The 25034-nt window shown below is 46.1% G+C and overlaps 1 protein-coding gene across 1 annotated transcript in view; it reads right to left on the bottom strand.

Annotated features, from left to right (window-relative positions):
• The window catches only part of LOC147894177 (protein ROS1A-like), a 99065-nt gene that overhangs the window by 59018 nt on the left and 15013 nt on the right, over positions 1 to 25034 (bottom strand). The window contains exons 6-10 of the mRNA XM_087384380.1: positions 24627 to 24706; positions 24440 to 24524; positions 23852 to 23943; positions 13688 to 13756; positions 13439 to 13475 (exon numbers count right to left, since the gene is read on the bottom strand). Coding sequence (XP_087240506.1) covers positions 13439 to 13475; positions 13688 to 13756; positions 23852 to 23943; positions 24440 to 24524; positions 24627 to 24706 — 363 coding nt within the window. The remainder of the gene's footprint in view (positions 1 to 13438; positions 13476 to 13687; positions 13757 to 23851; positions 23944 to 24439; positions 24525 to 24626; positions 24707 to 25034) is intronic.

The raw sequence follows: 25034 nt of genomic DNA, 5'->3' as shown, positions 1-25034 counted from the left end.
TACCGAGGAACTCTGGGCCCCATCCCTGCTGATCCTCTAAGGTCTCAAGGTTGTTGAAGTCCCCTCCTACAATCCAAGAGTCCATCTCTGGCAACAAGTCTGTCAAGGATCTCCAAAAAATGGCTCTACGTCTGAGATCGGTCAGGGCGTAGATATTGAGGATGCCGATACGGGATCCCTCAATATGCAAGCCCACCCAAAGCACACGTCCTGGGATCAGAGTGCCAAAACCACACACATGCTGAACTAGAGAAGCGTCGATGGAGGTACAGACACCCCCGCTCCTCCCCTGCTCGCCAATCGAAGGTTCCCAATAGGTGTGGGAGCATCCTGTGAGGACTTTCCCACAAATACTGGTCTGAGAAGCTGAAAGCTTGTGTTCCTGTAGTAGGAGCACATCTACCTTTCCCACCAAGGCTGGCTGCAGCTCCTGTCTGAGCACCATCTTCCTGGGGCCACGGGTTCCTAATGAGTGGAACCCGTTAACGTTCCAAGAGATAATGTGTAAACTCATGAGGAGGGAAGGTGGGCCACAAACAGCTGTCTGCTTGCGGTCGAAGTCGAAGTGGTTGGAGGATGTCCTGTGTGGAGACGAAGGCGCTTCTGTGAAGGTTTCGAAGGAGAGGCCGGATCATCGGACCCATCCTCTAAAACCTTCAGCAGAGGGGAAAGGCCCTTCGTCCCGTGGTGGTAGGCTCTCTCTAACCAGCTCGACGCCTCTGCCAAGGAAGTGCTGTAGAAGCCCGCTACCTCTGAGGTCCTCCATGGGCGAAGCCCTTTCGCGTAGGCCCACTCCAACGGTGGTCTAATAATGACCAGGAGTCGGAAACGTTTGGCGTTGTGGCGCCAACGCAGATGAACATCACCCTCCTGCCACTACTGCTGAAGAAGCTCCGCTGCTCTGCTACCAATCTAGTCTTGCACCTGCTCCTGGGACTGATCTTGTATCGTCTCCCAAACATTTTCATTCGTCCATTGCTCATTCCCTTCACTGGAGATAGTGAAGGAATAGCTAGGACCATCGTGTGCGGCAAGGACGGACACCTTACCCTCCGCCTCCTTGCGGAGGAAGAAGATGCTGATGTCTAGGCATGCGGGGAAGGAGCCAATACCCGCTGCATCCAAATAATCCCAAGGACCTGCTCGATAAAACTCCAATGGAAGAGCTCTAGGAGCAGCCCTTGGGCATGGGGACGAAGATGAGGAGTCTGAACCAGAGGGAGGGGTGCTGGCCACCTGCGGGGAAGGGCCTCTCCCCTCCGCCGGGCCCGGAGGGATAGGCCCGGGTGAGGTCTGTGCTGGCTTCGGGGCTGCAGGTGGCGCAGGTGGAGGGGGGGATTCCCTCTGGATCATGCTCGAGGAAGAGAGTGGAGTGGAAACCACCGGTGCGGAGGGTGATCCTGGAGGGGGTGGGGGTCGGAGAATCGAGGAGGAGGGGGGAGGGGGAGGAGGGCGGGGTGAAGGATGAGGGGGAGGCTGGCTGACCTTCTCCTTTCCCTTCTCCTTTCCCTTACCGGGCTGCTGATGAGTAGGAACCATCGGAGGGGGCTCTTGCTGTAGATGGGCAGGTTTTTTGGGACCTGCTTTGTTTCCTTTCCATTTTTGTTTGACCTCCGTCCAATCTTCCCCTTGGGGAGGGGATGTCGCTGACTGGTGCGGAGGATCCTGAGTTGCCTGAACGGGGGTCTTCTGAGGTTCTGTACCCATGAAGCGAGAACATGAGCGCGCCTAGTGCTCGAAGCCATGGCATCTCAGACACTGGTTTGGGCGACCAGTGACCAGAATGCGCTGCATTACCACACCTGTGTCTGTCTCTATCTTGAACTCCGATGGGATGCTCTGTGGATCTAGGACTGCCACTGTGACACGTGGCACCCCTTGGGCTGCCGCCGCATCAACGTAGGTGTCCTGCATAGGCCAGCCAAGGTGCGTCCCCAGGTCCTTAAAGATCGGGCGAAGCTCGGTTGCAAGACCTGGGAAGATAAGGGTAACTGGATGGCGAGGAATGCGAAAGCGGGCATCGAAGTCCGCTACACTGAAACCCCTGTACCATGGGACCATGAGGATGATCTTCCCACCCACAGAAGAAGGGGATCGCCTGACCATGTCGCTCGCAGCCTGTGCTGAGGAGAGCTTAAGCCAGAAGATGCCACGTCCCATGAGTGCAACCTCCTCGATGTGACTGTCCTCGAGGTAAAGAGGGTGGACTGCAACCAGTCCCTGATGTCTGCTCGTGAAGGGGAGTAGCCAATGACTCTCCCATAAACAGATGTCTGGGAGAAGTCCGTGGCGGCCTGCTTCACCAAGGAGACCTGCTGCTCTGTCAATGTTACGCGATAGGCTGATGGAGGGGGGGGTCCATCTGGGCCACCGGTTCCGGGCACGTGGCCGCCATATCGCATTGACTAACTGCGAACACTCCGAGGCGGGGGAAGGGGAAGCAAACGAAAGGGGCAGGGATGGGGATTAAGGTAGGGGCAGGAAGAAAGAGGGATGGAGAGGTATGGGGAAATGGGGGGGGAGAGGGTGGTGACGAAAGGGATGGCGGAGGAAGGAGGAGGAGAAAGAGAGGGGGGGGGGGGGGGGGGGGCAGCGCAACGCAGGGGGGTGAGAGGAAGGGGAAGGGAGGGTGTGGCAGCGCCGCACGAGGGTGTGGGGAGGAGAGGTAAGGAGGGGAGGGAAAAAGGGGGGCAGCGTGGCGCAGTAGTGGGGAGGGGCAGGAGGGGGCGAGGGGGTTGGTAGCGCCATGCGAGGGGGTGGGGTGGGCGGGGGGGGATGAATGCGGCGAGAGGAGCAGGGAAGGAGGAGCGGAGCGAGGGGGGAGCGACGGGCGGAGAGAGGGGGAATGGAGCGGGGAGGCGGGGTGAGCGGAGTGTGGCGAGGGGGGAGGAGAGGAACGACGGGCGGAGGGTGAGGAGAGGAGGGCGGATGGCCGCGCAGCAGCGGCTGAAGGAGGTAGAGGGGAGGGCCGCGCAGCACGCGAGGGGGGGTAGACGGGGAGCGGAGGAGGGAGGGAGTTCACAGGAGCTACATAAACAATATCATAGCCAGCAAAGTGTCCTGTCTGGCCTGCATACACATGCTGATTATGCTCTTGAAGTGTACAATATCAGGCTGGAGTTTAGTGACATACACAACAACTTCCATTTTCTACTATCACATAGACCCTGTACATTGAGAGTAAGGCATTTGATATTCTGAAGCATATTTACAGATATGTAACAGAAAGTGAGAAATATATACAAGGCAACCAAAAACGGTTCAGGATTCCATGTCAATCTCAGGATCTGAAGCTCTTCCCTGAGATGAAGAGACAGCCTGAGGAGAAGACAACAAAGTAGCAACTCCCTCTTCCGGAAAAAGAGTGCGACATGCTATCATCACAGCCCATGTAATGCCAAGCCCGATTTTTCTTCAGGAGTATTACCATTTGATGATGCACCATTCCAAGTGCGAGAAGGCAAAGGTCTCCTGGCTAAAATCATTTTCCTAGAATTTTGCCCAGAATCATTCAAAGTTTTCCTCCCTCAAACTTGTGCTAGAGAAGGTGAAGGTAAGGAAGGGGATACATGTACAGTAGAGCCATTTGAAACAATTGGCACTTTGCCTTTGTCTTGTGCTGCAGAAATATGCTTCTTGTTTTTATTTTTGACCACATAAGACAATCCAATATCTTTGGCTGACATCTGCACAGGCATGGGTTCCTGATCCATTTTCTGCGCACGTAAAGGACATTGGGAAGCCATATGACCAAATTTTTTGCAATCAAAGCAAGCTCCTGGAAACAAACCCCACTTGAGTTTGTAAAAAGCACTTCCCATGTCAACATTATTCACAATGACAGGATAAGAATCTGGCGTGGGATGATCAGTATCCCATAAGATGCAAAAACGATTGGAATTCCCATTTGGCCGTGGAGGGCAAACTGCTTTGCCCAAAGAGGCTGCAATTGTGGGCAAAAGGGAAGCCAAACATTGTGGAAAGTCCACAATCTCAACCCGAACTGGACAATGATGCCAGATGAGGGCTTGGTAATCTCTGGTTGGTGACCATGGAATCACATGCACCATTTGCTGCCCATAGAAAAGGGGAGAATACTCCAAGAGCACCTCCTCATGTTCTTCATCTGTGATTATAACTTCAAAAAAACCCCTTGCTGCATAATGGACTATACGAAAAAAGGAACCACCGAGAGTTCGAGTCAACCAATTACCCACATCTACAGCAGCACGCATACGTCCTAGGAAAAAAATAATGACGACATATTTGGCATAGTCCCGCACATAGGATCGACAATGTCATCCACTTCGACCATGAGACCAACTATAGGGACTGAATCTCCACAGCCTACTTTTGCTTTTTATTATGGCCCGATCTGTCCTTTTGAAAAGTCTTGTCAAATTCATATGCATCCATAAAAAGAGAACCCAGAAATTGAAAGGACCAGGTACAGATAGCAGAGAGCAGAAAGTACAAAAAAAGGGAGAAAGAAAAGAGGGCAAAATCAGCGAGCTTTTGTAAAAGGAGAAGAACATATGGAATATTGTATGGGAAAAAGTACAGAATATTGTACGGGAAAAAAGTACGAAAAACAGTACAAAAATTGTACAACAAAAGTACAAAAAGGAGTACGAATATTGTAAGGAAAAACAGTACGGAATATTGTACTGGGAAAAGTACAGAAACTGTACAGAAAAAGTATGGAAAAGAGTACGGATATCAGACAGGGAAAAAGAACGGATGTATAGGAAAGAAGAAAAAGACGATGAAAAGAACTAGAGTCTTCACAGAAGCCGAGGACCTACAACGAAAGGAAAGCAGCCCATACATCAGGCTGTATGGAAGCCGTACAAGTGCTAACAGGTTGTACGGAAGCAGGGAAGCTGTTCGACTCCTCTCACACACCCCACAGACACACACACACACTTCCTTTTTTTTTAGTGAAATCTTATATTTCTCCGTGGGAAACCTCAGAAGAGGTGAAAACCCACCGTGAAGTACAAAATTGAAAAGATTACAAGAAGGCACCTGGGAAAAGCCAGGAGGTTAACCGAGAACTAGAAAAGTTGAAAAGTCATTAGGGAATTTTCCAAAAAACAAAAGGAGGAAAATATGAATTTACACGCCTCCAAGTGGCGACATAAAGACAATATCCTCCAAATTGATCCCCTGTTGTACCAAAAAAGCATTGAGTGAAGTAGTGGTGCCATCAATAAAATGCAATTTCTTTCGACCTTTGTGATTCTTTTTGACATACAAAAACCTATTGCAACATTGGATGCATATCCTCAATTGTAAAAGTACTTTTTGGGGGAGGAGAAGCATCCTGAGTATCTTGCACTCTTAAATCCACCGTCTTTTCCACTGTATCATTATCAGTACGAATATTGTAAGGAAAAACAGTACGGAATATTGTACTCGGAAAAGTACAGAAACTGTACAGAAAAAGTATGGAAAAGAGTATGGATATCAGACAGGGAAAAAGAACGGATGTATAGGAAAGAAGAAAAAGACGATGAAAAGAACTAGAGTCTTCACAGAAGCCGAGGACCTACAACGAAAGGAAAGCAGCCCATACATCAGGCTGTATGGAAGCCGTACAAGTGCTAACAGGTTGTACGGAAGCAGGGAAGCTGTTCGACTCCTCTCACACACCCCACAGACACACACACACACTTCTTTTTTTTTTAGTGAAATCTTATATTTCTCCGTGGGAAACCTCAGAAGAGGTGAAAACCCACCGTAAAGTACAAAATTGAAAAGATTACAAGAAGGCACCTGGGAAAAGCCAGGAGGTTAACCGAGAACTAGAAAAGTTGAAAAGTCATTAGGGAATTTTCCAAAAAACAAAAGGAGGAAAATATGAATTTACACGCCTCCAAGTGGCGACATAAAGACAATATCCTCCAAAGTGATCCCTTGTTGTACCAAAAAAGCATTGAGTGAAGTAGTGGTGCCATCAATAAAATGCAATTTCTTTTGACCTTTGTGATTCTTTTTGACATACAAAAACCTATTGCAACATTGGATGCATATCCTCAATTGTAAAAGTACTTTTTGGGGGAAGAGAAGCATCCTGAGTATCTTGCACTCTTAAATCCACCGTCTTTTCCACTGCATCATTATCAACTATATCAGAAGGAGAGAGATTCAACTGTGTGTCCTGTTCTTTTAAATCCACCTTCAAATCCTCAATAGGAGCCAGTTGAGACTTTTGCAACTGAGAGTCTTGCATAAGGGTATCCTGGCAAGAAAGAGTCTGGAAAGGATTTGACACTGTAACAAAGCTTTCCCTTGAGTGTTCACCCGTCTCCATTCTTTTTTATGCTTGGGCTGTTCCAACTTTGTAATGGAGAGTAATAGGAACCTGAGGGAGGGGCAAAGCACCTTTTACACAGTTCGAATGACTTGCGGATGTAGGGCAATACCGAGAAAAATGACCAACCTGCTTGCATTGGTAACACGTATTCGGGAAGGAAGAAAATTTTAACAAAATGCGAAAACGATGGGTCATACCAAAATCAAGATCTAAACATGAAGGTATGGCCTCATCCATATCCCACAAGACACAAACACGGATGTCCCTACTCAAAACCAAAAAATCCTGCTTGGCAAGATGCAACACTCTGCCCAAAAGAGTTGCAATAGAGGAGATATGCGGGAGTAAAGGTACGGGCAAGGCTTTGAGAGTGACCCAGATAGGACAAAAACACATGAGGTTCTTGGTTGGGTCAAAAAGAGGATCCCAAGGCATAGCATATGCAAAGAAACTTGCGCCATGCACCCCCTGCCATACTGACCAATTGGTATAATGTTTCCACATCAATACATCTCGCATAATAAAAACCTTTTCCAAGAAAAACAAAAGAGGAAATTTTCTCCATCCCAACAACTGTTGTCGACCAAGCACGTAAGGAAGCCGAATTCATCACTCTGTCCATGAAATAGAGACAAACTTCAAGTTGTTGTGCGTGACAGATACTATCAAGAAAAGAATCCAGAGGGACAGCCCAACACAGTAGCAAAAGCGAATCTTGAGCCTCCAAGACAGAATCCTCACATAATCGGCATAGAAGATTCCTTCGCAACAACGACGAAGGATAAAAAGAGAATTCAGATTTAAGCATTTTGTTAGGCTGAGGAGAATCAAAGAGATCAAGGGCCCGTTTTTTCCTCGTAGAGGCTGAGAGAAGGGCAGCGGTGGACTGAAAGGTAAAACGAGTGCTAGCAGACGGAACATCAGATGGAACCGTAAGTGTTTTCCCTATAGAGGCTGAGAGAAGGGAAGCGGAAGACTTAAAGGTGTAAGAAGCAACAACCGACGGAGCATCACACGGAACAATAAACGGATCAACAGATGCTGCAACAGACGGAACAGCCGAGCGAGAGATAGGGGAAACGAAGGAGATAACAGAGCTACAGGTGGATGACCAGAACATGCAGGGGACGAGGAAGAAACATGAAACGATGGCACAAAGACTTGCTATGTCATCTTGAACCTCACCACACAATTTTACACACACACACACACACTTTTTTTTTTTAGAGATGTTAGTTACTTTGGAGGATATGATATTTTTATTCAGGTGACTCTGACTATTCAGGCCTTGCTATGCTAGTCAAACATGATTTACAACCCCAGGTTGCTTACAATGATTCCCTAGGGAGATGGATGGTTATGCAAATATGTATCCATGGTGACATTTATGAGATTGCTGCTGTTTATGCCTCTCAAGTATCTGCCCACAGGGCTGACATGTGGGCATCTATTGCTTCATATCCCTGGAGATCAGTTGCCTTCCTTGGAGGGGACTTAAACAACTCTCCTAGGCCTAGAGATAACACTACAGGAAACTCACACATGCTTCAGCTTGAGCAAAGAAAATGGAATCATCTTATGGCACATACACAAGCAGGAGACATTTGGCTTACTTTGCAGCATGATTTGCCTGGATATACATATCATCATAATGCTATCCACAATTACTGGGCAAGGCTAGATAGATGGTACTTGCTACATACGCAGCAATTTACTGATTTCACCATTCAAATCACGATGGATCATTCTCTATCTCTACCAGATCATGCTCCTGTTTGGTTGACATTGGATTTTGGTATGCCTACTCATGATTTGCCTGCTCATACTATCCGGCTCAAACATGTAAATGCAGCATATTTTCAGCATGCCTCTTATAGAAACATGATACAAGATGCCATTGCCCCATTGCAGGCACATGCCCATTATGACTTGAATTATGCATGGGATTCCTTTGTGCACCATATTCAGCATGTTATTACGCTATATGGCAGATCATATATGGCTGATTGGAGGAAAAAAATAATGGATGCCAAATATCAAGTGCAGTCCCTCACAAAGTTATCACAGGTTCAGAATTTATCTCCAGTCCAACAACAGAGTTTATTGCATTATCGATCATTGTTACAAGAAAACAATCAAAGGAAACTCAACAAGTGGCAAGTCCGTGCACGGATGACACCATTCATGGATAAAGGATGCTCTTCCAAATCTTTTTTCCAGGGGTTACATTCTCATCGAAGGAAGAGCTCCTGTCTAAGAGTAAGGAAGATTGATGGCACCTGGACTCATTCTCTCTCTGATCTTGATCATGAATGTTATGATCAATTTCAGAAGCTATTTGCAGCCCCTCATCTCCCACTCAGCCAATGATAGATGCACGGCAAGCTCTTTTGAGACATGTCCAACCAATCATGCTTCAGCAGGATGCCTTATCCCTAGATCCGTCATTCACAGCAGAAGAATTACATAATGCCTTGCTCCATCTTGGCAAAGGGAAATCTCCGAGATGGGATGGTCTAACAGTCGAATTCTATTTGGCATTCTGGGATGACCTTAACGATGTCATGCTACAAATGATTAATGATGCGTGGAACAACAATTGTATGCCTAATTCATGGAAACATGGGCTGGTCAAGCTTATTCTGAAGAAAAATCTTTCTGAAACTTTATCAGACTGGAGGCCCATTACTCTCATGCCAGTGCAATATAAGCTCATCACCAAAATGCTGGTGCATAGAGTGCATACCTTTTTGCATGATGGGCTACATCCTTTTCAATATGGATTTGTGCCTAGAAGGCATATATATGATAACATTGCCAATGCCATGACTGCCATTGAGTATGCCAAATACATTGAACAAGATGTTTTAATCTTACAGGTAGACATAGCTAAAGCTTTCGACACTGTTCAGTGGGATTTCATTGCACAAACAATGCACAAGATGGGATTTGGGCCAAAAATGGTGCACGTTATCTATTGGCTATATAAAGACTCTTCAACCCAATGTATTTTGGCCAATCATTTGTCTATATCTTGGACATTAGTGAGGCAAGGTTGCCCTCTAGTGCGCTACTTTATGCCATTGCCACTCACCCCCTGCTAATCTATATGGATCATCTTACCTCACAGGGGAAATTAAAAGGTTTACAGTTTCCAGGAGTATCTAGCTTTGTGGCCCATGCATATGCAGATGACTCCTTTTTTATGCCTCAAAATACACAGCAAGAACTGAACACTTTAATGGATGCTTTATCTTTGTTTGGACTGGCAGCGGGACTGCATGTTAATTTTGAGAAATCCAAACTCATACCCTTAAAGAGTCGAGATTGGCATGCCATACATGGCCAGGAGAGATTTTAGATCCTCATGTTCTGATCAGGCACCTGGGATATCCTATTGGCTGGCTGGTCACTAGAAAACAGCAGCTTAATTGGATATTAGATAAGCTAAATGCAAAGCTAAATTATTGGAAAACTGCCACTTGGCCACTTCATGTCCGCCTCAGCATTGTGCAGTCCATTGTTATGGCATACATACAATTCTTTCTGCCACTCTTACATTGGACAGATCAAGAAATTGCAGCCTATATGTCAAAAGCCATGGACACGCTATGGAAGAATAAGGCCTCCAAGAAGGCATTCCATTTGTTGAAAATGGACTTTATCTGTTCTCCTCGGAAATGTGGTGGTTTGAATGTGCTTAATATTCGCTATCATGCACTCTCACGAAAGGTATCAATGCTGCTCACCTTCTTTAAGCAAACACAACCATGGACAAGAATGCTTTCCTATATGTGTCAGACTATGCAGACACTTTTTTATGGTAAATGGGAAGTGGATGTCTGGGAGCTTTTACTTGGAAAATTTATGGGGAAAATCCCAAACTGCCCCTTTGCCTCGGCACTCATTCTTGAGGTCCTCTCTAATATCAAATGGGATCCTGCAAACCCCCAATCCTGCAAACCCCCAAACAACTCTTTGTGGAGTGAGAGCATATATTGGAGTGCAGTTTTTGATCCTCCCCTTGCTTGTCAGGAGCCTGTCATATCATATAATTTGAGCAAAATGGGTGTTAGATGCATTGCAAATGTGATAGATGATCTTACTTTTCCTCAGATCATGGCCAAATGCAATCTTGGAATGCACCACAGGCCTATCTGGAAGAAAATAAAAGATCTTCTGCAGCCTTTATTGCCTATTCCCCAGTTCTCACATGATAACAAGTTAGCTGACTGGAAGTTATGTCCCAAAGGGCTGAATATGCGCCCTGTGCCTATCAGCAAACTCACCTCTATGACAACATACAGACTTTTGCAGCCCATGCCGTGGATACACACTCATGCCTCAAACAAAGACCATTTCTTTGGCGTTGCATTACTAGAACATTGCCAATTGGAACTACTTTGGTTAAGAGGAAGATAGCTACTGCCACCACTACCTGTTTACTATGCCAGGCACATGCAGAGACAGTACCACACTTATTATGGTTTTGTCAATGCTCCAGGCTTTTGACTGCAAAGATTTCAAGGTTCTTATGTCTTAGATTCCCGAATACCAGATTTGGAAAATTTTTTGGCTTTTTGGCAGATGTCCTACTCCATTGCGACCTTATTCTCTACTCCTTCACTGGATTAGATTTTGGGCTCTATGGACCTTCTGGACTGAACATAATATGGCATACTTACACAAACACTTCCATCAGCCCTATGAATTCTTCAGAGCTTCCTTAAGGCAATCTGTTTATGATGCCTGTAAGGAAGGAGATCTACATAGGTCCTGCATGGAGATAGTGTATTTGTGTTTTTGATTTGGGCTCTCCCCTTTTAGGAGAGTCTCTTTGTACAATATTAATCTTATAATACAAGTCCATGGAATTACCCAAAAAAAAAAAGTGTGTGTGTCTTATACTGAGATTTTTTGTTGATATATTGTCCAACTTTGGAAAGCTCTCTTGTAATATAAAGCAACGAAATTTTCACTTTTTAAAAAAAAGTGTCTCTCTCTTATATATTGAAATCTTCCGATGTTTGTAATTGCATTTCTCTCTTTGGGGACTGCTGCTTGTAATATAGAAAGACATGGATTTCACTTTTTTTTTAAAAGTGTGTATCTTAAAAAGAAGCTGGAATATTGAAAATTAGCCACTTGGCCACTACATGTTTGGCTCCGCATTATGCAATCCATTTTAGTTGCTTGCATAAAGTTCTTCTTGCCTCTAATGATGTTTGGTAAGAAGAATAATCAATATTTTATGTCCACTCTTATGGAGACCTTTTGGCACTCCAGACATGGCCATAAGAGCCTTAGATTACTTTCCATGGAGCGCCTCTGTTTGCTGAAAATGCATGGTGGTTTGAATATTTTAAATATTCACATTCACACTTGGCAGATACGGGAAAGATGAAGCTGGAATTTCTGCATGTAATCAGCCTTGGGCTGCCGTGCTGCATCATATAATTTCATAGTTGACAACTTCTGCTTTTGAGCACTAACATCCAAATCAATGGGATTTTATTTTGGGACACATTGATGGCAAAGTTCAGGGTTGCCCATTTGCCTCTACAATGCTTCCAGATTGGAAAGCTCATCTCAAATGCCCAGGTCGCACCTTCTTGGAGGGCAATTCTTTGCACATTGAAAGTCTCCATTGGTCAAAGGTATTTGATCCTCCCCTTGCTTTCCAAGAATCCACGTGCTCTTACTTCATTTGATATAGTTGGTGGGTGATGTGATACATCAAGATGGTACATTGATCTCTTTTCCATTGGCGGTCATACAGTATGGTTTGAGACTTACAGACAGTTTTGATATTCTCTTTCTCAGATGCTACAATCTTTCCTACCAGTAACACAATTGGAGCTGTCCTATCATCTCATGCATTGGACTTTGCATTGCCAAGATTTAGGCACTCATCCTTTGCCATTGGCTAATATAACAAGTGGCCAGTTTCTATAGGGTTTCACACACACACACACACACACAATTTTTATGTGAAAACCAGTTGTCATTATATTACAAAAAAAAGTCCCAAAGAAAGGGACAATCTGCTACAAGTATCAAAAGACCTCATTATATGACAAGAAAGCAAGATGCACACACACACATATATGAGAAAAGAACCATTGAAGAAATGCTATACAACTCCTCTAGGACTCTAGAAGTGCTAGTATAAGCGAAATTGGACCATCAATGTGGGCAAAGGATCCCCCTCAAGGTGCTTAGCTGAAATTCACATTGTGGTCAGGCAAACAGGATCTTTTAGATTCTCTCCTTGATTGAACCAAGCCAAGGAACCGTGTAAGGTCAGTTAATCCATTTCTTCTTTTGCCCCGTCCACTCTCAACTTATTTGGCAAGGTAATCTAGGAAACTGCTTGGAGGTGGGGACCTAGGCGTCAGGAAACCAGTATGGAGTACAATGTCATTGCCATACTTCTATCTCTTTTTCTACATATTTAACAATTTGCACGAGCGCAAGAATATATAAGGGCTAAGTGATTCTCATAGCTGCAATTTCTGCAATCTCCAAGCACATATTCATTAAAATAAGACCCAAAGTCAATAATTTTCAAAATGTCATAAGGCAAGAACTAATGTGATAGCATCCCTCGTGTGAAGTTTGCCAAGAGGAGAGAGCTTCAGTCATAATTTGAATGGAATATTATTTCTGCACAAACATGCAAATCAGTCTAGAACAGATGTGGTGATTTGATAGACTGTTCTTGCCATCAACTTGGGTAGAGGAGGGAACTTTGATCCTAATTTAAATGGAAGCTCATTTCTACACAAGCATGCATAGAACATTGTAACAAAAAAAAGAATAAATAGAATGGAGAAGAACAAATAGTATGGAGATATTGAAAAGAGAGAGAACAAAGAACAAAAGAGCTTCATGAACTCTTGTGGATCTCTCTCTCTCTCTCTCTCTCTCTCTCTCTCTCTCTCTCTCTTACACACACACACACACAAAGAAAAAAAGAAAGAGAGAAATATTGAGAGAAAGAAAGAAAGAAATATTAATGGCTTCGAAAGACTGAAGGGTCTATTAGACTGAGAAAAACTAGATACAATAAAAGCTAAGGGGTGGGACCACTAGATAGAGAGAGAGAGAGAGAGAGACCTTTCCAAAAGTTATTAATTGATAGTGAAGCTCATACCTGCAATTCGCCACAAAAACCATAAACATGAGAAAAACATAATGCCAAGTGCATGAAGCTGTGAAGTCACAGAAAACAGCAAACAAGCATACCTTGCACCTATAAACAATCGATTTATATGAGTAAGAAAAATGAGCTTTTGGAAATGAGAAAGTAAGCATGGTCTCAAAAGAGAATAGGATACACAAGTGGCACAGGAAAATGGAAGTTACAGTGTCCGTTGGTCAAGAGTGCAAAGGCGAGGCCACAAGTATTTTTGAATTGACTCTTGAACTGGATACCTGGCAATTTAACCACTAAGATCAGATAATAAAGAAAGCCCGTAATTATGTTAAAATATAAATATAGATGGTTAAAACACACACACACACTTCCTTTTTTTTCTGAAACCACTGTATTTTATATCAAGAAATGTTTTTACAGTGAGAATAGTCTAAAGAAAAGACTATTCTGAAAAATCAAAAGCAGTGGGAAAACACCTCTAAAGATGATACATCCAAGTCATCATGATGACAAGCATCATACAAAGATTGCCGTAACCACACACACACATAAATATATATATGTGTGTGTGTGTGAGAGAGAACCGATGGTAGTATGAATCAAAAGATAACAGCAGCTCAGAAAAGTTTCTCTTATTTTCACAAATTCTACCAACAAAAGTAAACAACCACATTGACCGGAAATATTATTTCATGAGGGACAAAGATAGTAACAAAGAACCAATTTTGCAAGCAAAAGATCCCAAATCTGTATGCAAATGATCTCTGCCACCATGCCAGCCACAGAGAAAGCGCCTTCCACGCCTGCACGCATTCAGATCCACTTTGACCATGCCCTTGACCCAGTGTACGTGAGTCACCTAGCTAGGAAGCTCTCAGCCCTACTTGGAGATGATACAGACCTCACCAGCACCTCTAACACCCTTGTCTCAGTTGTACAGGACGGCGCCACCAGATCCTTCCCCACTACCCGATCCATGCGGCTCCGAGATGGGAAGATGCTTCAAAACCCTTGGTTCGATGACGAGTGCAGAGAGGCGAGAGCATACCTCATACATGAGCGGGCTTTGGGTCACTTGACGTCACCTGACGCGCATAGGATCTTCCGACAATTGACACGTCATAAGAGACGGGCCTTCCTCACACATAGGATGGATGAGATTGTAAGATCTTTTCAAGGAGGAGACCCGACCATTGGATGGAGGTTTCTATTGGAAGGGAAACCACTTATTCCCATCACTCACCCAGATATATGGCACACATGCATGTTCCCTCTATGATGCCCAGATGCAGACACCGCCTAATATGTCCTCTATGCCCAGGCCCAGCACCTGTCACTTGTTCACCACACAGAACGTACGAGCTGTGCTTTGTTGACTACACAATCAGAGAGTGTAGGACTATGAGGGCCTACGGACTAAGCACTGACAGGAGGTCCTAGCACAGATGTTCAACCGGGCTGTATGTCACGGCTTCCCACCTACTTGGAGCGCCACCACCACTGTGCCGATACACAAAGCCGGAGACCCTTGGAGATTGGGAATTACCCCTCATGATTGGCTATACGTTGGCCAAGATTTATGGATCAGTTCTAGAGAGGGAGCTCAGCAGTCAAACAGAGGCTCGGGTGCACTGGGCACTACGACAGGCAGGATTCCGAAGACAGCATTCTACCCTAGATCACATCTTCACTTTGAGGGCTATTATCAAGGAGGCAATATCTAGAAGGTCTACACATGCTTTGTAGACTTTTGAAAGGCATTTGACACTGTCCCATGATCCCGCATGATCAGGAGATTACAGGAGATGTAGATCCCAAAGACACTGATATGGGGAGTGATGAGTCTATATGAGTTAGCCGGAGGTAGAGTCGGTGCCCCAGGTGGTCTATCGGATTGGGTTGAGAGTACGATCGGAGTGAAGCAGCGCTGTCCCCTCTCACCGACCCTTTTTGGGCTCTACACTGATGAGATCACTTCTTTCATAGACCGCCTAGGAAGCGAAGGATCACCACTGCCGATCTTATGATACCGATACTACTATATGCTAATGCCATAGTCCTTATCTCATTTTCAGCCAAGGGGCTGCAGAGACATATGGAGGCCCTGTGATCGCGGTAAAATTATTAGAAATGACCCAACAGAGGGTACACACAGTAGAAGACTTATAGTAATGCCCACGAACTCACACAGTGTGGTGTGGGTGTGGAATCACAAACTTCTTTACTTATGTGCATTCAATAGATGTGCAGACTCATCAAGAGACAATGAACCGGCCAGATAGAGAAACCACCAAAATATATATTTTCGTCCAAAACTATGGACACAATACAAGAGAGATAGATCCAGAGTCCCACCAATGGTGTGGTCCTCTGATCTTACCACAAGATCCTTCTCCAATCTGTTGGCTATCTCTAGACTCGAGCCCGCGTGCTCCACCTCGAGCGTTTGTAGACTTTCCGTCCAGTGTGTTCTTCTCCACCTTACTGCCTGTGAATCAGCCTAGGTGGGCAGCCCCTGCCAAGCTTTGTCTGCAGCACACAGATCCCTGTTCCACTGCTCCAACCTGCCTGTGAATGGCTGCTCCAGAAGGGTATGATGATCACAACACCTTGCTGCCCTAGAAGACAGCCAAGGCCCCAGCCCTTACGGAACTCAGTCTGCAGCACTCCTTCAACTCTCCTTTACCTCCAAGATGAGGCCAAAGGGAATGCCTTCAGGCTGCTCCTGTCTGCTCCACTTTCTGCTGGATGTTGGATGAATAATGGGGCATGAAGCCCCTCCTTTTATAGGCCTAGGGGCCTGTCAAAAACCCGACCAGTCTGTCCCAATCTGGGCCGACTGGACAGACCAGGTTGACTGGCTCAACCGACCTGGTTGGCTCAGCCCAACAAGCCCTTTAAGGGCTCACAAAACTAGGCCTTTATGGCCCATACTTTTAGGGCTTTTGGCCCTCCAATCTAGGCAAGGGCCCAGCCCCTAGGACAGCCCTATATAAGGCCTGGTTGGCTGCCTCAAAGCAACCCAACCAGCCTCTCTCCTGGCCGACCCATGTGCTGGTCTGTCCCGCCTCTGCTGCGCCACTCTGATCTGGCCACTTGCACGCCCATCTGTACCCACCTTGCCACGTGGCACTGCGCCACTGGCCCAGGCCATATGTGCCCTATTGTGGGCCTTCCTGCAGGCTCCAGCCTGTCCTGTTTGCAGCGCCATGGTTGCGCCTCTCTGCTGCAGCATCCTTGCCTCTTGCCAGGTCTATACCAGCCGCGTACAGCCACGTATGCATCCCGTACCTTCTCTGTACTGAAGCGCCGTCTGTCCTTGCTGGAAATCCCTGCGCAATCAGGCTGCTGCAGGTCCCTGATGTCCACATGTCTGCCCCATACATCAGGAGCTCCACGACTTGCCAGGTACCCTTCTTGCTTTGTGTGAGGTGCTGCCCAGATGGGGAGGTGACCTTTCCAACACCCCCTCTCACCGACACATCTCGGCCCAATGACAACACGTCGATGAAGATGCTCCAATAACTCCCTCGTCGTAGTCCTCTGGAACCTTTGGGTGTCGAAATCTTTTCCTGGCTTTTCATCTAGTGGCTCCTGCTCCACCAGGTCTGGTTCCGCTTCCGCACACCATCCTGGTACAAGGTCCATCTCTGGTAGCACCTCTTGGCACCACCCCCTTCTGTCACATTCCTACCTTCGAATTCGAGCAACACAGCCTCCACGATCCTCCAGTTGTCCCCGTCATAATGAGTGAACAACCTGGAGTCTTCCAGGCACCATGATCTGAGGGTCTGTTTCAACCCGTCCTACTTTCTGCTGGATGTTGGATGAATAATGGGGCACGAAGCCCCTCCTTTTATAGGCCTAGGGACCTGTCAAAAACCCGACCAGTCTGTCCCAATCTGGGCCGACTGGACAGACCAGGTTGGCTGGCCCAACCGACCGGTTGGGTCAGCCCAACCACCCCTTTAAGGGCTCACAAAACTAGGCCTTTATGGCCCATACTTTTAGGGCTTTTGGCCCTCCAATCTAGGCAAGGGCCCAGCCCCTAGGTCAGCCCTATATAAGGCCTGGTTGGCTGCCTCAAAGCAGCCCAACCAGCCTCTCTCCTGGCCGACCCACGTGCTGGTCTGTCCCGCCTCTGCTGCGCCACTCTGGTCTGCCCACTTGCAGGCCCATCTGTACCCGCCTTGCCACGTGGCACTGTGCCACTGGACCAGGCCATATGTGCCCTATTGCAGGCCTTCCTGCAGGCTCCAGCCTGCCCTGTTTGCAGTGCCATGGTTCCGCCTCTCTGCTGCAGCATCCTTGCCTCCTGCCAGGTCTATACCAGCCCCATACAGCGACGTATGCATCCCGTACCTTCTCTGTACTGAAGCGCCGTCTGTCCTTGCTGGAAATCCCTGCGCAATCAGGCTGCTGCAGGTCCCTGATGTCCACGTGTCTGCCCCGTACATCAGGAGCTCCACGACTTGCCAGGTACCCTTCTTGCTTTGTGTGAGGTGCTGCCCATGTGGCAGTCCCCCTCCCTTTCTCTTCTCTGGGCATCTTCTGCCCTAGGTCTCCCTCCCCCACGCTCTGCTCATTTGGGGGCTTACAGATGGGAAGGTGACCTTTCCAACAAAAATTGGGTCTTGGTGGGGAGCTCCTGATCCCCCCCCCCCCAAGTCCAAGATGTGTGGAGCTGGAGGAGATCTAACTGTATGATACGGTCAATCTCATCTTGTGGGATCGACTCAAGGTGCATCCATACTATATTGAAAGGGAGGAAGCTTATCCATTTGAATCCCGTGTCTGGCAAACCATGTGGATACACGCGCATACCATGTGTCCACCCCACTCTCAGCTAATCTTCTGGATGACTCCAAGGCCAACCTCAGTAGTCTCCAATGGGGTATGTCCCAAACTCTGTGAATGAATGTCACTGTCTAGAAGATGGCATCAGTATGTAGTTGTGTCATGGCGAACTTTGCTTGTAATATCTCATGAGGGACTGAGAGCTTGCTCCGAATCATCCTAGATCCCATGGTCACCTGTAGCCGCTCAAATCTCCTCCACTCTGCTATCGGTAGATCACAACCCCAAAAGGATGCTGCATACATGGTAGTCGGTCATACTAGTGTATCGAAGAGCCAGCACTTCATCGATGGGTCCTGAAAGTTTCTCCAATCGTGCCAAAGCACCCCACCCTCGTGTGAGTCGTGCTTGGGCTGCATGTGTCATAGTGAAACGGGGTCCTATGCAGACTGCTCCCAATTATGTGTAGGACTGCACTATCTCCACTAGCTCATCTCGATAGGTGAAACTAAGCCGACGAAGCATTGCATGTGAGGTGTTGAAGACCATAACCTTGGTCTTTCCAAGGTTGACTGTTAGGTCTCTCTCTCTTTGCAAAACACGCATCTCAGAGAAGCGGTTCATCATTAGACCCCAGTATCTCGAGGACAGAGGAGTCTCACATGCATTGAGGATTGCTATTGGGTAGATACGGATTTCATTCCATCAGCTGAGGATTGAGACAGAGAGAGCAACATGTTTACCCAGAGAGCAGTGGATTTGCATGCTAAGCACACTAGGAGTGATTGAGACAGAGGAGCACTTTCTCTGTGCCTGCCCAGCCTACTACAAGATCCGAGGGCGATACCATTGTCTCTATCAGGATGGGAGTGGCTTCCATCCACTATCACGATTGATCCACTTCCATGACTAGGTCTACGTTGGGCTCCATCTGCTTGAGATACGCCGACATAGGGACACCCTACTAAGACATATCAGAAAGCAGCAGGGAGCGACCAGACCATAGGGTATAGCGGCTAATCAGACACAGCGGTGGGTCATAGATTTCTATGCCTTTGAGTCAGCCCCATGACACAGTGGGGTGAAGGAGGAGCTAGCCGATACGTGGGCAATCTGGATTTTTGAGAGACGGTTGCAGAGGCCACTCGCGACACGGAGAATGACCAGAGCACCCTCTATTGAGGTCAGACCTATTACGAGAGGTCACTTTGAACGTAGCTCAGTGAGTTCAGAGATCGAGGAGACCACGTCCCTCTATGCCACCATAGCATGAGACCGCCAGACAGACCCAGACGTTTTTACTGCTCATAGGCGTGCCATCACGGTGCCGGGTTTCGGATTCTGAGTTTTTGAGCTCCAGTCCCAGTCTCAACCTACCTTAGATAGCACGAGATATATCTTACACTTGATTTCGCTTGAGCTATTGAGCTTCTTTATTTTATTTTCTGCATAGTACTCAGCAAGGGCCTTAGTGCACCCTTTGCTTCATCCCTTTGTGGTTTGTATGAGTTATTTTCCCTTTTTGGTGTGTTTTGCACATTGTCCCATAGGCCCATGAGGCTTTCCGCAGATGTTAATCTCTCTCTCTCTCTCTTGTAGGAATGAATGAAAGAATTTACAGAATGAATGAATTATTTAAAAAACTAAATGAACCTCTTACACTTATGTACCGCTTTCTACAAAGATGCAAAAATACATTCCTAACTTAGAAAGTACATGCATACTCAATCAAACCCTCTTTTGAAACTAAAAGAAAAATGGGCCTAAAATGACAGCGCTATATGAGATAGGACCGGATGGAGCATAGTGTCATGTCATTTCTATGCAATTGAGTCAGCCCCGAGACAAGTGGAATGGAGGAGGAAGAGATAGATGAGATGACAATGGGAGGAGACAATGCATAGCAATGGAGCGAGTGGCACACAGACCGACGAGACCACACACTCTGGAGGTCTAGGATCTCAACCTTTCTCTAAGGGAAGTACCGAAGCCGAGGGGATACTCTCGACATGGCCCCAACCACAGCGTGAGACAATAGGACAAATGCAGCTACAAAATATCCTCGCATCACTAGAGAGCCACCATGGGACCTGGTTATGCATTTTGAGTCTTTTGAGTACTAAATTTGAGTTTATGAGTTTTTGAGTTGAGTTTTCTAGTATAGCACTCTATAAGAGCCTTAGCGAGCTCGTTGCATCAGCCCACGGTGGCTTGTATGAGTTACTTACTTTATTGTACTTTGTCTCATAGGAGCGCGAGGCCTGCTGAAGGCATAAATCTCTCTCTCTCTCTCTCTCTCTCTCTCTCTCTCTCTCTCTCTCAAATCAGAGATGCTGGCGACTTTCATCCATGAGGCTGTCCCACACACAAAGCATTTGCTCATGGCACATAGGTGAGATTAGAGCATGTAAGATAGACTCCACTCAGAGCGCAATCATTGAGTTCTTCCAGCCAAACAGCACTGACCACCATGGCTCAGGAAGATGAAGAACCCCCAAAGACCAAAGGGAGAGACGGTAGACCTGCCATCGAGTTGAGACACAGATCAAACTAGGGGACCTCCCCCCATACTTAAGAGATCGGGGCAGGACGACGGGATTGACAGTGGCACTTGTTCGCCGTAGGGCCATAGCTAGGAGAGCACAACGGACCACACACATACTGACAGCCATCAGGGCTCCATCAGAGGCTTTATGCCACTGCAGCCTCAGCCTCTACTAAAAGTCTTTGAAAACCTCTACAATGAATTGAATGGGTGGAGACTCTAAGCAGGCATAAAATGCAACATAGTAGCGCTAGTACAATAGTACTTTGGATGCTAGCGGAGGGATCAAGCCTACTAGAGATCTTGGTGATGTATGAGCATGCGGTTGCATGCACATAGGCACGGAAAGAAAGAAATATTGATGTCCTCGAAAGACCTCGCAGGCCTATGGGACAAAGTACATCAAAAGAAGAAACCCATATAAGCCTCTGTGGGCTGAAGCAAAGGGCGTGCTAGGGCCCTGTCTAAGTGCTATGCTAAGCTAACTCAAAAATCAAAACTGAAGAACTGAAAGACTAAAAAATTGAAAGGTCAAAATTCGAAACCCGGTGCCATGGTAGCTCTCTGGTGGGCTGCAAAGATATCTCGGATCTGCGTCTCTCAAGCTATCTCTTGTTGTGGCGGAGGATGTGGTCTCCTTTACCTTTGTATCCGATGGGCTATGTCAAGAGTGATGCCTTGTCTCTGACGGTCTCCTTTGAGTAGAGCTAAGATGGATGGGACCTCCATCGTGTGTGCTCTGGTCACTCTCCATGTCTTGTGTGGTCCTCGTGTCCCTCACTCGGCAACATTATGTTGTCTCTCACCACTGATCCACACTACCTTCATGTCAGCAAGCTCTTCCTTCTCCACCCCACTATGTCCTAGAGCTGCTGACTCAAATGCATAGAAGTTTGTGACATGTCGCTATGCTCAGTCTACCTCGACCTACTAAGGTGTGGTCCCCTCCTGTTGCTCTCTGATCTATTGCAATACTGTCTCTCCATATCCTTGCATCTCAATCAAATAGAGCCCAATGCAGACTTGGTGATGGAAGAGGATCAACCATGAGAGTAGACCAAATCCGTGTCCCCTCCCTCCTGAAAAAGGCAATGGTATAGTCCACGGATCTCATAGTAGGCTAGAGAGAGAGAGAGAGAGAGAGAGAGAGAGAGAGAGAGAGAGAGAGATGTATTAACGTCTTCAAGAGGCCTCACTCGCATATGAAACAAAATAAAATTAGAAAAAATGACTCGTACAAGCCACTATGGGCTGAGGCAAAGGGCTCGCTGAGGGCCGGTGTTGAGTATACTCAAAAACTCAAGACTAGTACTCAAAACACAAGAACCACAAGAACACAGAAATCCTGAGATGACAAGAAATGTGACTGATTGTCATCTATGATCTTGGTGCCATGGAAGCTCTCCAATGGGATGCAAAGATATCGTATATCCCCCTTTGTCAGGTTGATGCAAAGATATCATATATCCCCCTTTGTCAGGTTGTCTCTTGCAATAGTGGAGGGCCTAGTCTCCGTGATCCCTGTATCCGGTGAGCCATATCGAGAGTGATACCTCGGCTCTAATGGTCCTCTCTGAGTAGAGCCAGGATGGGTTGGACCTCCATCGCGCATGCTCTCAACAACCTCTACATTGTGTGTGGTCTCTGTGTCTCTGGCTCCACAACTCTATGCCATCTCTTTCATGATCCACTCTTCCCTCGTATGATCTATCTCCTCCTCTTCTAGTCCACTATGTCTTGGGACTGATTCAAATGCGTAATGTCCTAGGGGTGACTCAAATGCGTAGAAGTCTGTGACACATCGTTGTACTCGATCTGACTCTATCTAATGTGTGAAGGTATGTCACCATCCGGAAGATGGCATAGATCTGGATCTGATAAGGGACTTACTCCAAATCATCCAGTACCCCATAATTACATGTAACTTCTCAAATCATCTCCAACCAGTCGTCGAGAGATCAATCCCCTAGAAGGGTGTTGCATACATGGTTGTCAGCCTCACAAGTGTATATCCCTTCGTCAAGGGTCCTAGAAGTGTGCCCGAAAGCATTGTCTCTCTAGCCGGTCCAGAGCTCTCTACCCTCATATAAACCGTGACCTGTGGCTATATAAAGACTGCCCCTAGATAAGTGAACGATGCACGATCTCCACTGGCTCCCCTTGGTAAGTGAAATTGTGTCTAGGAACTACTGCCCAAGGTGTTGAAAATCATAACCAAGGTTGACTACCAATTCTCTCTCACTACAAAACACCTCTAGGGCCTCTAAGTGTCTCTGTAGGACCGTTGTTGCTGAAAAGGAAATGAGGATTATGTCATATGTGTATAATAGTATCTTATCATCAAATCAGCAAGCAATGATCCCTCACCTCCTAGGCGATGAATGATAGTCGTGATCTCATCAATGTAGAGCCCCAAAAAGTGTCGGTGAGAGGGGCACTCCAAGCATGCTCTCGGTCTCCAAGGGCATGTACTCTCCCGTTGACTGTTTGATATGGACTCATCACCCCCAGATCATGTCTCTTGGAATATGCATCTCCTGAAGTCTCCTAATCATGCGGGATTGTGGAACTATGTCAAAGACCTTCCGAAAGTTAACAAAGAAAGGGCAGACTTTATTGGGTCTCAATCTCGCCTCCTCGATGACGGTCTGTAGAGTGAACGATGTTCTCACGAGTAGAATGCTGCCTCTAGAACCTAGCCTATCCCAAAGCGGGGAGTCTATTTATTTCAAACCTAGCTATGCATGTGCTGTATTAAACATAGCATACAAATGCAAACAACTAAAATTGATAAGTACAACCAAAGCACTTGCTGTCACTTACAATTAAGAGACTTTCAAAGAATGACTACTGTTTCTTTTGCTAGCGTTTACATCGGAACAACACTATGGATGGCTTTTTACATACTATTTATGTCCCCACCCCAGCTGAGATCTTTTCGTACATACTGTGAAATATGAAGATATTGGAAGCATTGATCAAAATCTCAACAGTTTGCCAAAGAATTCAGAATCTTGCAGATTTAACTCACAACTCCAGAAGATGTAGCTGAAGCTCCTCAGGCAAAGGTTCGATTGGCACCCAACCAAGCCTCACACATATACGCCCCACATTCGTGTCCACCTGGTTCAGTTCTCACACAGAATCAAAGGTCAATGACTTGGCAGTTCATAAAAAGTCATTTAACCTAAAAAATTACCGACATGCCTACTTTAAAGACGTCGTGCATGGAGATCATGGAAACAAAAGTCTCATCAGCTGTTAATAAGGACCAATAGACAAGCAAAACAGGTCAATAAATGGCAGAGAGTTCTTATTTAACTACAACCTAATAAAGCACCAATCTTGTACACAATCTTGTGATCTCCTGGTAGGTATGATTTTCATCTGCAAAAATCTTATTATTGCATGATGTAGCTGGCATGGCAATTGGCTAACTGCAAATCACTAATGATAATACTTGCATTCTTCATTTTTAACCCCTTATGTTCAAGTTAAGCACACGGAAGGTCTATAACAGCAATCCATCTCCTTGTCATATACATGATGAAGATTGTGTTTTAAAAGTACTGATCAAAGAAGCTAGATGATGAACTGTTAGAAGGCAGTGCATACTGACCGGAAATGCTAAATGATGAAGTGTTAGAAGGCGAATGCACTCCACACTTTTGACTCCCAAGCCATGTATGCTCATGAGGTACTCTCTACATCAAACCATAAGGAACCAGTGGTCAAAAGAAGCCATGCTTTCTGCAAACCTCTACAATTCCAGATTAGGATGTGAACAGCCAGTCATTCTCATGTACCTGGCATCCTCAGTTGATAAATCTCTCAACCATTCAAGGTCGATTCTGCCATGCTCTTCATAGAGTGTTGTCAGGAAAGCCTGCAAGGCACAGAAAAGTGAGCAAGATATACAAGAATGGTCGCAATTTTTAATAAACTTTAAACTTCTTGGTTTATTTGGAAATTCAACCTCAACTCAACAAAAGCACCCGGCTTGGTTAAAGCTTGAATTACAAACGCCATCCAATTGGAAGCTTCTCAACAATAAGAGCATAATCAACATTATACCGAAAAGGAGATAAGAAAGAAGAGAACAAAGGGGGAGAAGAGGAGAAGGGGGGAAACTACTTGGTGAATCGACATGAATGCTTTCTCAGCAGTACCCAAGCTGCCCTGTGAATTTGGTAAGATTTAGGCAAACACTATGC

This window comes from Dipteris shenzhenensis, chromosome 14, assembly GCF_047967505.1.
Source record: "Dipteris shenzhenensis isolate YYH24624 ecotype China chromosome 14, Dip_SZ_1.0, whole genome shotgun sequence".
In the NCBI taxonomy this organism is placed as follows: domain Eukaryota; kingdom Viridiplantae; phylum Streptophyta; class Polypodiopsida; order Gleicheniales; family Dipteridaceae; genus Dipteris; species Dipteris shenzhenensis.
Note: the sequence above shows the minus strand (reverse complement) of the source record. Positions and strands in the feature narration are given on the sequence as shown.